At 55.1% G+C, this 12,007-nt stretch overlaps 1 protein-coding gene across 4 annotated transcripts in view; it reads right to left on the reverse strand.

Moving 5' to 3' along the window:
• The window catches only part of CDH23 (cadherin related 23), a 410,614-nt gene that overhangs the window by 361,360 nt on the left and 37,247 nt on the right, over nt 1-12,007 (reverse strand). For all 4 annotated transcript variants that reach the window (XM_028511340.2, XM_036026831.1, XM_028511341.2 and 1 more), the window contains exon 2: nt 5,402-5,473. In XM_028511340.2, the coding sequence (XP_028367141.1) occupies nt 5,402-5,468 (67 nt within the window). In that variant the 5' untranslated portion in view covers nt 5,469-5,473. The remainder of the gene's footprint in view (nt 1-5,401; nt 5,474-12,007) is intronic.

Below are 12,007 nucleotides of genomic sequence, written 5' to 3' on the forward strand. Positions count from 1 at the left end.
CTAGGTTAAGCAAAATGTATTATTAAAAAGAACGTCACCTATCTCTTTTCTAATGCAGCTCCTAGAACATTTTTAATCACACACTTGATCCGCACTGTATTTCTCCTGGGCAGCTCGGCCGCAGGTGGAGTGTGGACGTGGCAAGGACAAGGGCTGTCTGTGTGACGACTGCCATAGCCTGGGTGCCCAGGGAAGGGCCCGCACCTAGAAGGCCCTCTGTAAATAGTAGTAATACTGATACCAATACTAATACTACTACTAATAATGGCTGCCACCCATGGACCCTTTTTCTGTACCAGCCACTAATATCATCTCCATGAGCCTCATGGTATGGCAGGGTGCTGCCATGGCCCCATTTCACTGAGAGGAGGTAAGTAAGAACTTGCCCAGGGTCACGCAGTTAGTAACTGGCAGGCTGTATGGGAACTCCAGGCAGCTAAGCCTATACCACTCCACGACACCTCGGAGTCGGGGCTGGTACGGGAAGGGGTCAGGGTGATACCTGTGTGGGCTGGGAAATTTCGTATCTGTGAAGAGCCCCCCCACACAGCACAAGTCTCCCGCTCCACAACGACTCCCTGAGGCTGGCTCCACCTGTACTCTGAGTCCTCTTCTAAATGGTCTTTCATAGTGTGACATAATAAGAAATAGATGTGGTCCCTGGTTAGTGTGGCTCAGTGGATTGAGCACCGGCCTGTGAACCAAAGGGTCACCAGTTCGATTCCCAGTCAGGGCACGTGCCTGACTGGGTTGTAGGCCAGGTCCCCATTTGGGGGCATAAGAGAGGCAACTGCACATCGAGGTTTCTCTTTCTTTCTCCCTCCCTTCCCCTCTCTCTAAAAATATATAGATAAAATCTTTTAAAAAATGAAATATATTTGGTGTTTGTCCCATTTCTGGCAGAGTTCCCAAACCCTGGGAACTTATGGGTGACAGGAATGTCTTGTGTTAGTCACAAGGGGTCCCTTATGACCACATCTACGTTTATGCCAGTGAGGCGACTTAGGGCGGAGCCTCTAGCCAGCCTCAGGATGGGGCGGGTCATCTGAAAGACCAGGTGCCGGTGCCTAGAGGGTGGGGTGCCTGGAGTGGGCAAGGCAGTGTTGGACCCGCCCTCACCCCATACCTTGTCTTACGCATCTCTTCCATCTGGGGTTCCTGAGTTGTACCCTGTATATTAAGCCAATAACATAAGTAAAGTGTTTCCCTGCACTCTGTGAGTTGTTCTAGATCACTGAGCCTGAGGGCGGGCCGTGGGGACCCCTGGTGTATAGTTAGTTGGTCAAACGTACAGGTGGCCTGGGCCTTGTGACAGGCCCCTGAAATGGGGGCCTACACCCTTAAACCCATGGAATGTGTACTAACTTCAGGTACTTGTTGTTGGTTGGTGTCCAGAGAACTGGTGGTTGGTGCTGGAAAACACGCAGAAGGAGACAGGAGAGGGCACTTCCCCTCAGCTGCTGCCAACCAGGGGCAGCTGCTCCTCCTCGCACGAGGCCGATGTTGTGCGGCACTCGTACAACGCATAGGCAGGGCTGCTGGGTCATCCGGGGCCCTGAATGTAGGCAGGGGTAGCCCTCTCTTCCTGCACCCCTGTGGACCTGAGGCTCCCTCAGAGCTCGGGCCAGGCTCAAGAACACAAGGGCCGACTCACAGAACGTTGAGGTCGGGGGCAGGGGGTGGGGGGTGTTTCCCCCTCCTGCCTGAGATGCCTCCTAGTGGGGACTGGGCAGAACTAGCAGCACCTTTTCCTCCTCTCCCCAGTCTTCCCTGGCAGCCATGGTGATGCCATTTCTGGATCCTCCAACATCCTGGCCTCTCACTTACTGGCCAGGACTACTGGTCCTTCTGCCCCTATGCGGTAACTTCCTATTCATCCTTCAGGTTTCATTGCAGATGTCCCTTCTTCTGGGAAGCCCTCCCTGACCACCCCAACTGTGCACACACCCCATCCGCCCTCTCACATCAGGAACTCGCTGCCCCTCACACACACCATAGCCTCAGAGAGAGGCCAGTGGCCGAGGGCCTTGCCTTTGTCTGGAACCTACGTTCCTGTGCCTCCTTCCCATGCCTCAGTTTACTCATGTGTAAGAAAGTGATCAGAATGGGGCCTACATCATGGCTGTCCTGAGGATTACATGAGATTGCATCTGTAAAGCAATTATGCCGTGCCCCAGCACACAGCAGTATTCGATAAATGGTAGCTGCTACTAATATTGGTGAGAATAACAGGGCTGCCTGCTCAGCCCGAGGAGAATGCTTGGACCCCTGCTGGGGGCCCTGGACTGAGCAAAGGGAGAGGGCTCAGGGGTGCCCAGAGAATTCAGTGGCAGGCTTGGGCTTGTGGGGAGGAAAACCGGGGGCGGGGGGAGGGGGGAACTACTGCCCAGAGCAGCACTCTTCATTTTAAATTGTATTTTACAGGACCTGCCAGTAATTGGCCACAGAGAGATCTGCACGGGCAGCTGGGCAGACTGCAGGGGACACGCATCACCTGCCACACCCCAAGCAGGACCTGTGTTCTTAGAACAGGCCTGCCACCCTCGCAGGCCTGGCGGGAGGCCCCGGGCGGCCAGTGTGGCATCTGGGGACTAGGAGTGGGCTGATGGGAGGGGGCAGAAAGGGGCATGCTGACAGATCACTTGCTCTTCTAAAAACTACTTTTAAGACATAAAGGCTATGTCTTCCAGAGGCAAAGCCACTGCCCTGGGAGCTTGGAGGCTTCCAGCGAGGTGGGAATGGGAGTGGACACACGTGCTGATGTCAGGTGAGCAGTGGGCAGCCCACTCAGGCTCCTCCCACCCAGTGCCTGGGGACTGCCTACAGGCCCAGCAGAATGCGCACCGCCGGCCAGGGGAGGGCGGGGCGGGGCAGGGCAGGCCTGCTCTTCGTCTCCAACCAGCGTGCCCACAGAGGAAGAATGAAAAGCACCTGGGAGTGCACTGAGGCCAGAGGAGAGAAGGGCAGGAAGACAAAGGGCAGATGAGGCTGTTTGAAATCTAGGGGGCCTTTGTCCCTGAGTCTGACCCGTCTCTGGCAGCCAGAGATGGGAGAAGAAACCAGCAGGGCTGTGGGGTCAGCAGCAAACCAAGGAGAGAAGCGGTGTGGTATGGTCTGGGGGGCAAGGCAAGTGCTAGGGGCCGGGGGCAGGTTCGAAAGGGCACAGTGGGAGGACGGTGCCCTTCAGTCCCTGAGGACAGCCACGGCCCCACCATGCCAAAGGAATGACATTGGCTGTTTCAGATGGGGGCCAGGAAGAGGGTCTGTGTCCAATGGTGGGAGAGACTCGTATATTCCTGCAGGGCAGGCTGGTTTTGCCACAGAGTCGCTGAGTGGCCTCAAGCAACAGACTTACCCCCGGCTTTCTGTGTCCCGTTCTGCTCCCTTTAGAGGCAGACACAGCTGACAATAAAGAGCTACCACCACCCATTTGCACGTCATCTGTGCCAGGCACCACGCTGAGTGCTTGGGATATGTATTTACTCCTCTGGTCATTTTGACAGCCAAGCAACAGAGGCCCCCTACCCTTCCCGTTTTACAGAGAAGGAAGCCAGAGCACAGGGAAGCTGAGCGACCAGCCCAAGGGAGCCCTCGGAGAAGTGGGTGGGAACCCAGGAGTCCTGCTCCGTGCTGCTCCCTTGCGCCCACTGTGGTCACGTCAGAGTTCTCGAGGGGACCCTGCCACCTCTGCTGAGGAAGGCAGCTGGGTGCATGCACCTGTTTTATTCATGTACATGATATATACATTACATATATAGATAATTTCTTATAGGGGGTTGGGGGGTGTAAGTGTCCAAGTCACAGAGTCTGGAGGAGGCCAGGGAAAGTGTCCTGACTGCCACTGTCCAGCTGACCCAGGGTCAGAGCTGGCTGGTCTCAGGTGCCCCTAGTAGGGCCTCCCCTGGGGGAAGGAGGCAGAGGGTGTGCACCTTCACAAAAGCCCACGGCCCTGGCTGGGTAGCCCAGTTGGTTGGAGTGTCGGCCCATACACCAAAAAGGTTGCAGGTTCGATCCCCAGTCAGGGCACGTACGAAAGGCAGCCAATCGATGTTTCTCTTGCCCACCGAGCTCTCTCTCAATCCCTTTTTCTCTCTCTATGAGCAAAATAAAACATGTCCTCTGATGAGGATTTAAAAAAACAACAAAGCCACTGTGGAGGATCAGAGACCCGAGCCGAGACCCAGCTGAGCCCTGCTTTGAACGACCTCGGGCCGGCTGCTCCTCAAGGCATCAGCTTCTCCTCCACAGAGTGGGCCAGGAGTGAGGGAGGGTCTGAGACCCCTTCTGGCTCTGCCCGAGAGTCTCTGTGACTGCGCCGTGACCCTGGACTGCCTGGAAGGCAGTGAGCCCGCGTCACAGGAGCTTTCCAGGGGAGGCCCCTCCAGGCATGGAGGCCCAGAAAGAGCAGGAGTGGCCAGGACTCCTGGCAGCAGGATGCCAGTGTCGCTCCAACAAGCTTGAGGCTATGGCTTCCTGCAGAGGCTCCCAGCTCCCTGGAGTGGGAGAAGCTGGCCTCCCTCAGGAATGCATCTGCCTGTCGCCAGGCACGCCGTGCCCACAGTTCTTCCCCAAGGACACCCTGGACCCCAGGGACATGGTGCCAGCTGTGACTGCTGCCCTGGCCTTCCTTCAGATCAGAACGGAGTTCTTCGATCCTGCGGTCCAGGAGAGGCATATGCCCAGGTCTTTCCTGGCCTCCTCAGTGGGCACTAGAGGTGGCCCTGGCCTGGCTGCCATGAGGCCCAGAAGGAGGAGGGCTGGTCCTCCCTGCACAGAGAAAAGGCCCCTCCCCTCCTCGCCTTTGCTCAGGCTCTTCCCTCCTGCAGGATCCCCTACTTCCCAAACCCCTATCTTAAAACTACCTCTCAGTCTTTAAAGCCTAGATTGAATGTCTCCCTTCTGGCGGGGTGTCTCCTATCCCTGCCGGTCCCATTAATCTTTCCTTCCGACGGGCTTCTCTGGAGCCACGTAAGTCCTTTAATACCAACCACTCTCTTCACCCCGCATCAGAGTAAACCCTAGGTAGGTCTTTCTCACCCAAGAACCTCTGAACTCGAGAATGAGTCATTTCTTCCACACCCCCAGAGCTGGCACAGGAGACACACAGCAGGTACTCAAAAGACAGCTGGAAAACTGAGCCCAACTGTGGCCAGTCCTGCATCCCAGAAGGACAGCTCAGGGTCACAGATGCCTCCTTCCCTTAGAGCTCAAGTATTTCTCAAGGCTCCTCCTACCCCCTCCAGTGCCCCAGGCCCTGGGGATGAGTATTTTCAGCCCTGCGAGACCTGCAGAAGCCCAGAGAGGGAAGTGTGTACCCAGTCACGCAGCAAGGCACGATCTCCAGAGTCCCAGGGCAGCTCCCTCCCATGCTGGCTGTGAGGGAAAAAAGAATTAAACTTACCCCAGGATCCAGAGATCAGCACAAAAAGCCAGAGCACGTGGCAGCTGGTAGCAACGTGGCACCTCATGGCTCCTGGGGACACAAAGAAAGTGAGCATGAGAATCCTCCTATTGGTGGGGGCAGGGGGAGCTGTTCTTTAAGGCCCTCTAGTGCTTCCCCACCCCTGCAGCTCCAGGGAGAAGGAAAAAGAGGGAACCGGCTCAAATGGACGGAGAGGCAGGCTGGGGAGGGTCTGTGTCGTTGGGTTTGATCACCTTCCAATCCCGGGTATTACAGAGCAGCCTGGGAGAGACTGGCCTGGGGGCAGGGGCAACATGCCCTCTTTGTCCTTGTGGGGGCCGGCTGCTCAGCCAAGGGTGAAGCTCCTCAGCGGCACCCGTGTAGGATCATGACATATCCTGGGCTCAGTGGGCGGAAGGAGGAGCTGCTGCCTCCATCCTCCAGAACAGCACTCCGAGTGAGTGATGGAGCCTGGTCAGTCTGGGGACAGGGACAGGAGACGGGTGCTGAGAAGGGAGACAGGGGTCTAAGAGTGGGCTTGGCGGGCCCACTGCCCCTGCCTCACCCCAGCCTAAGTGCTTGACAGGCATGTTTTTTCTGTTTTGTTTTGTTTTTTTAAATATCTACCATATTATCCCATAACATTATGAGTTACAGGGTTCAAAAAGGCACAGAGAGGGGAGCTGACCCACCCAGGGCCCCACAACAAGTCTTTGGAAAGTTGGAGCTGAAACTACGGGGGCTCAGAGCTAAGCTCCAGAGAGATCTGGGGCCCACCCCCCAGAGGCTGGGCAGGGCAAGACCCGATCTCTAAGGGTGGCGGAGAGTGGCCTACCTGGCCCGTTACAGCAGGGCTATGGTCCCTGGCTCCTTCCTACCCCCGCAGTGGCTCGGGACAGACCTCCCTGGAGACTGGCAGTGACATGGGAGGGGCCTGTGCTCCTCAGCTGCTACTCCCACGGAACCGTCAGCCCTGTCAATGCTGGGACCTGATCCACTCACCTCCGCACCCCGACAGGGCCTAACCCGGCCCGCCCGGCATCCCGAGGTGAGTACACCCTGGGCGCCTTGCCTGGGCGGGTTGCCCTCCCAGTCCACAGGCAGGGTCTGAAGGCTGGGAGTCACAACACTATTTGCTCAGAGACCCCCACCTAGTGAATGAGGGTCCAGCATCTGGACCCAAGTTGGCATGCCGCCTCCCTTATCAATAAATGATCAGGAACAACACAGGGAGGTAAAGGGAACCAGAGGAAAGGACTTTTTTAAAAAAGATTTTATTTATTTATTTTCAGAGAGAGGGGGAGGGAGGGAGAGGGAGGGAAACATCAGTGGGTGAGAGAAACATTAATGGGCTGCCTCTCACATGCCCCCAACAAGGACTTGGGCCTGCAACCCAGGTATGTGCCCTGACCAGGAATTGAACCGGCAACTTTTCACTTTGTGAGACAATGCTCAGTCAACTGAGCCTCACTGGTCAGGGCTAAAGGAAGGGATTTTTTTTTTAGATTCTTCCACATTTCTGCAGGATCTAGGCACAAGAAATTAAAAAAAGGCCCGGAGGTCAGACGCCGTATTCCATGCCTGGCGTGGCCTCTCTCTGTGCCCTGTGCCCGAGTGGACGACAATGCAGTGACCCCCCAGGCGGTCCAGACCCACACAACGTGCAGTGGCCCATGGCGCCCTTTTGTTTTTTCCTAATGTTGTACTTAAAGTGTCCTAATTACTAGGTGTGAAGCAGTCATCTGAAGAATAAAAGATTCTAAGATGTATTTCGATAAAGACAAATGCCCTCATCATCTCTCTGCATTCCTGCCCCCACCCCCCTCGAGTTTCCGAACACCAACGGCCTATCCCAGGGTGCAACCTGCAGCTTCTCAGGGGCCAGGCAGGGGCTATTAATGAGGGAGACACTTGGTGGCTGGAGACAGTGGCCATTCCGAGGCCACATGCTCTGTCCAAAAGTAACAGCTGCTGCTGTGTTTCAGCCAAGAGGGAATGTGGTGTCCAGAGGTTCTGATTTTTCTCAATGAATAGCTGGAAATTTGGCGTTTTACATGAATCCAGTTTTTAAATGTTGGCAAATAATTCCATTTTTGTGAGCCAAACACGACTGGTTTGATAACCGGAGTGGCAGGTTGGGCCAGGCATGCTCCCCCCAAGGCCCTCACTGTACCCAGGCGAGGGCGCTCGCCATGCGCACGTGTATGGAGCAGGGTCTGCCGTTCAGCTTCAGAACAACGCAGTCTCCACGCACAAAAGCACCTTGCTTTTCTCATGTCATAATATTTCACAGAAAACCCTGCAGGTCAACACTGCTATATCGACCTCCTCCTTTTTAAGAGCTGAGTGATAGTTCCCAGTGTGACGTATCGTATTGGAAACGCCCACTGCTGGGCATTTGGCTGTTCCAGGTTCCTGCCACCCCAGGCAGTGCCACCGTGGACACATCTCTGCAAGTCCCTGTGTTGGGACTTTGATGCTCTCATTTTGCACATCGATGTTTCGCTGCACTTTTTCATTGGAAGGGGGCTTATGTTTTTATTTATTTATATTTTTTAATAAGTTATTTTTAATTAGAGTTGACATACAGTATTATGTTAGTTTCAGGTGTACAGCCCAGTGATTGGACATTTACATAACTTATGAAGTGATCATCCCGATACAGGTAGCAGCCCGGGACTTCGGCGGCTCCTGAGCCTGGTTCTCTAACAGAGGGATCACAGGGTCAACTAAACACGACGCAGAGTGTGGGCATAAGCTGCTCGACTCTGCCGTACAGCCTTCTGGAAAGGTTGTAGCAGTTCCCACTCCCGCCAGCAGGGCATGAGAGGGCCTCTGTGCCCACCTGGAAGCCATCACTCTTTTAAATGACTGCCAATGAGACGCGTGAAAAATGGTACAGCCTCGTGGCTTTAATTTGCATTTCTCTAACTACTAGTGAGGCTGAGCATGGCGCCTTTTTCTAAATGTGCAAACCACTTTCCATCTGTTATCTTTATTCTACTCTATCCTGCGAAGAAGCTGGCTAGCATTGCTAGCATTAGCCCTGATTTACAAGTGGAGAAACCAAGGCACAGGGCAATTAAGTGACAACCTGACATCTCATAGTGAGTGAGTGTCTTTAAAAAATTTTTCCATCCCTCCACGCTTCCAAACCAGATGTTATGAGGATTAAACAACACCTGCTGAGAACATCACCTAGGAACGGCTGGGGAGAGCGCACCATTCTGCCGGGGATTGCAGGACGTTCTCAGTGGAAGGAAGGAAGGGAGGGAATGAGGAAGGAAGGGAAAATTCCCACAGGCCAGGGATTATCATGGGGTACTATTCTTATTTAGTCTCCCAAAACCTTTCTATGACATAGATATCTTGTCCCCATTTCACAGACGAGAAAATGAAGACCCGGCAGGGCCACTCTAGGACCAGAACCAAGCCCCACACTACTTCCATCGTGCCACTCCGCTCCTCACACCGCCACCGCCACCTGTTCCCTCACCTGTGAGAGGGCAAGGCACAGCCCCTTCCTCCGGGAGCTCAGTACAAACACCCAACATGATACACAGGACACATGTCTGCCAAGAAGTGAGCACGCACACACAACACATACACGTGTCTAATGTGTCTGCCTTCCAGGGTGCTGGCTCCGGCTCTGACACTGCCGGGTACCCTGCGCCCCCAGCCTCTCTCCTTAAATGTCTGATCACCTCCTTCCCCTTCACAGGTGATCACACTGCTTCAGTGCGTGCCCCCATCTGTCAATCAGGGGTGGCCAAAATAGTCCCCTACTGTGCAGAATTGGCAGGGGCCACCTCCAGAGCATCCAGAGGCAGGGAAAATCTTCCCGCCATCATGACTCTCCATCCCCAACAGGGGGACAAGGTGGCACAGACACTAAGGTGAGGTGGCACAGACTTCAAAGACTGAGGCAAAACAGCCAGGCCAAGGTGGGCCGTCTTGCTGCTGGGTATTCCCTGATATCCCAGATGTTGTTCTTCCTCTGGCCGCTTTGGCTTTGCAGAGGAAAGCAAGGCCCAGAGGCAGCAGAGGCCAATGGCAGTGACAAGAGGACCTGGGCCCCCACTTCCAGGCAGGGCATTGTGACAGATGCTACCTGTGGCTGCTGGCACGGGGGCTGTGGAGAGTGACACGTGTCCCCCAGGGAGAGCCTGATCTTGTTCCGCCCTGAGCAACAGCCTCCTGGCCATCTGACTTCCTGCCCAGCAGAACTACAGGGCCTCATCCAGTGTGTGAGGCCGCACCATACTCAGGACGAGGCTGAGTTCCCGCTGAGACCGGAAAACACAGACACACCCTTCTGTGCTGAGCTCCCTGCCTGGGCCTAGGAAGATGTGGCAACTACCTGCCCCAGAGGTATGAGCAGGGTCACAGCCAGCTGTCCCCAAATCTCTCGGGGCCTAGCTTAGAGCCAATCTTACAGGGAGCCTTCCAGAAATTGCTCAGACATACTCACAGCCAAGAAAACAGGGCCAGGCCCCAAAGCCCTCAGACTTCTAATTCTCATGCCCTTCTTCGTGCCAAGCCCTGTGCCAGGCACTGTTGGAGAGTACAGGGCTGTGAAAATGGCTGGGAGCATGTGCTAGGGGCCAAGCAAGTGAGTGAGACTGTCACAGCTCGGGCCACCGGGAGAGAGAAGCCCAGGCTCCTCTAGAGGAGGTGAGCTGTGAGCTGCACAGATTTCAAGGGATTATAATGCTGACATTTATGGAGCACATGTTACATGCCAGGTTCTGGATGTATGGTGTTCTCCATGTGCTGGGACTCAGCGAGGTTACGTCATGTGTCCATGGTCACAGAGCCAGTGAGTGGTCAAGTCTGGATTTGAACCCCATTCTGATGGCTGTTACAGGTCAGTCTCCAGCTTAGCCCTAACCCTCACTGAGCTCAGGTATCTACCCCAGGGCAGGGCCCAGGCCAAGGACTTGGTAGGGAGAGCCTGGGAGGGAGCCTGCCTTCACTCAGAGGCGAATCAGCAGAGCTGGGTGAGGCTTCCAACATGCCTCAGAGCCACCCTGTGTCAAGGCCAGAAGGGAGGCCGAGCCACATGTGCCAGGATGAAGGCATGAGGTGGGGATGGCAGGCAGGTTCCTCTTTAGTCTGCCTTCTGGGCTGTTGTTATCCCATGGGTGTTGGTTCTGGTACCAGCACCAATAAGACAATGTAAGCAGTGCCAGCCGTGGCCCAGCCCCCACTGCCTCACCCTCCCTGCCTCCCTGCAGCACCATCCTCGAGAGGCTAACAACCCCCTTATCCCTGGTGGGTGTGGGCTACAAAATTACGCAGATTCAGGGCACAGCCCTAATCACACTGGGTCCACCTTCTCCTCTCATCCACTCATGGGGACCTGCTGCTCTGGCAGGTCTGGGCTTCGGGCCGGCAGGGAAGGCTCGGCAGGTGGCACAGTTTCAGCACCAGGGTGTCACCGCACACGGGAATCACTCCCCAAATCAAATCAAAGCTTCCACTTATACCCCAGAGAGCTGGTGAGCTGCAGGGAGAGGCTGCTGGGCCAGGTCCGGCCACACTGCACACATCTGCCTGGACATTCTGCTGTGTACCAGGCACTGTGCTAGACACCAGAGTACAGGTGAAAACAAACTGAAACCTTGCGGTGGGGGAGCTGCCACTCCCAGGAAAGACCAACACAGACAGTGCAGATGAGCAAGTTCTACAGACTGTTCAGAAGGCAAGTGCTAAGGAAAGAGGAAAGGAGCAGAGTTGAGGGTCATCTGAGTATCACTGAAGGTGACACATGAGCAAACACACGAGGAATCAAGAAAGCAAGCCTCCATGTGGATTCCTGGGAGAAACACCTTCCAAGCAGAGGGGACAGCCTGTGCAAAGGTCCTGAGGCAAGTGTGCTAGTGTGCTCACGGAACAGTGAGGAGGCCAGTGTAGTTAGAACAGGGTGCACAGTGGGGAGAGCTGCAGGAAACGAGCCCAGGGAGGGAGACAACAGGCCCAGGATGGCCTCTGTCGGCCACTGATGTGGATAAACTAGAAGTTGTGGTCTTCAGACAGCCAGGAGTGCTATGAATGAATCGAGTGTTACAGCAGCTCTCCGGCTGCTGTGCTGAGGACTCACTGGAGGCGGCAAAGGCAGAAACAGGCAGACAGGCGCAGAGGCTAGTGCAGCCATGTGGGCCAGAGATGACTGGGGGCTGCAGCCAGGGACGTGGGGGCGGGGCATGAGATCTGGCAGGTTCTGGACATATTTCTAGGCAGATCTGAGAGAATTTCCTATTGAAAAGGATGTGGCGCTGCTAGAAAGAACCAAACCTGAGGATTTTGGCCCAAGCACCAGGAAGAATGGAGTGGCTATTAACCAGCACGGGAGATAGCTGTGGGTGGAACTAGCCAAGGGGCAAGAGCAGAAGTTCAGGTTGGGACGTGGTGACTTTGCCATGGCTGTTGACAACAAAGTGCCCCCAACTAGAGTTCAGGCCCAAGGTGCAGCTAGAGATGCAAATGTGGGAGTCATAGGCATGTAAGGGGTCCTTAAAGCCACCAGAGGGACAGGATTCCCAAGGCTCCCACACCCTAAAGTTGAGGCAACACGGCTGAGAATCAATCAATATTTGAAAATTG

The sequence above is a fragment of the Phyllostomus discolor genome, chromosome 5 (assembly GCF_004126475.2).
Source record: "Phyllostomus discolor isolate MPI-MPIP mPhyDis1 chromosome 5, mPhyDis1.pri.v3, whole genome shotgun sequence".
NCBI classification, from domain to species: domain Eukaryota; kingdom Metazoa; phylum Chordata; class Mammalia; order Chiroptera; family Phyllostomidae; genus Phyllostomus; species Phyllostomus discolor.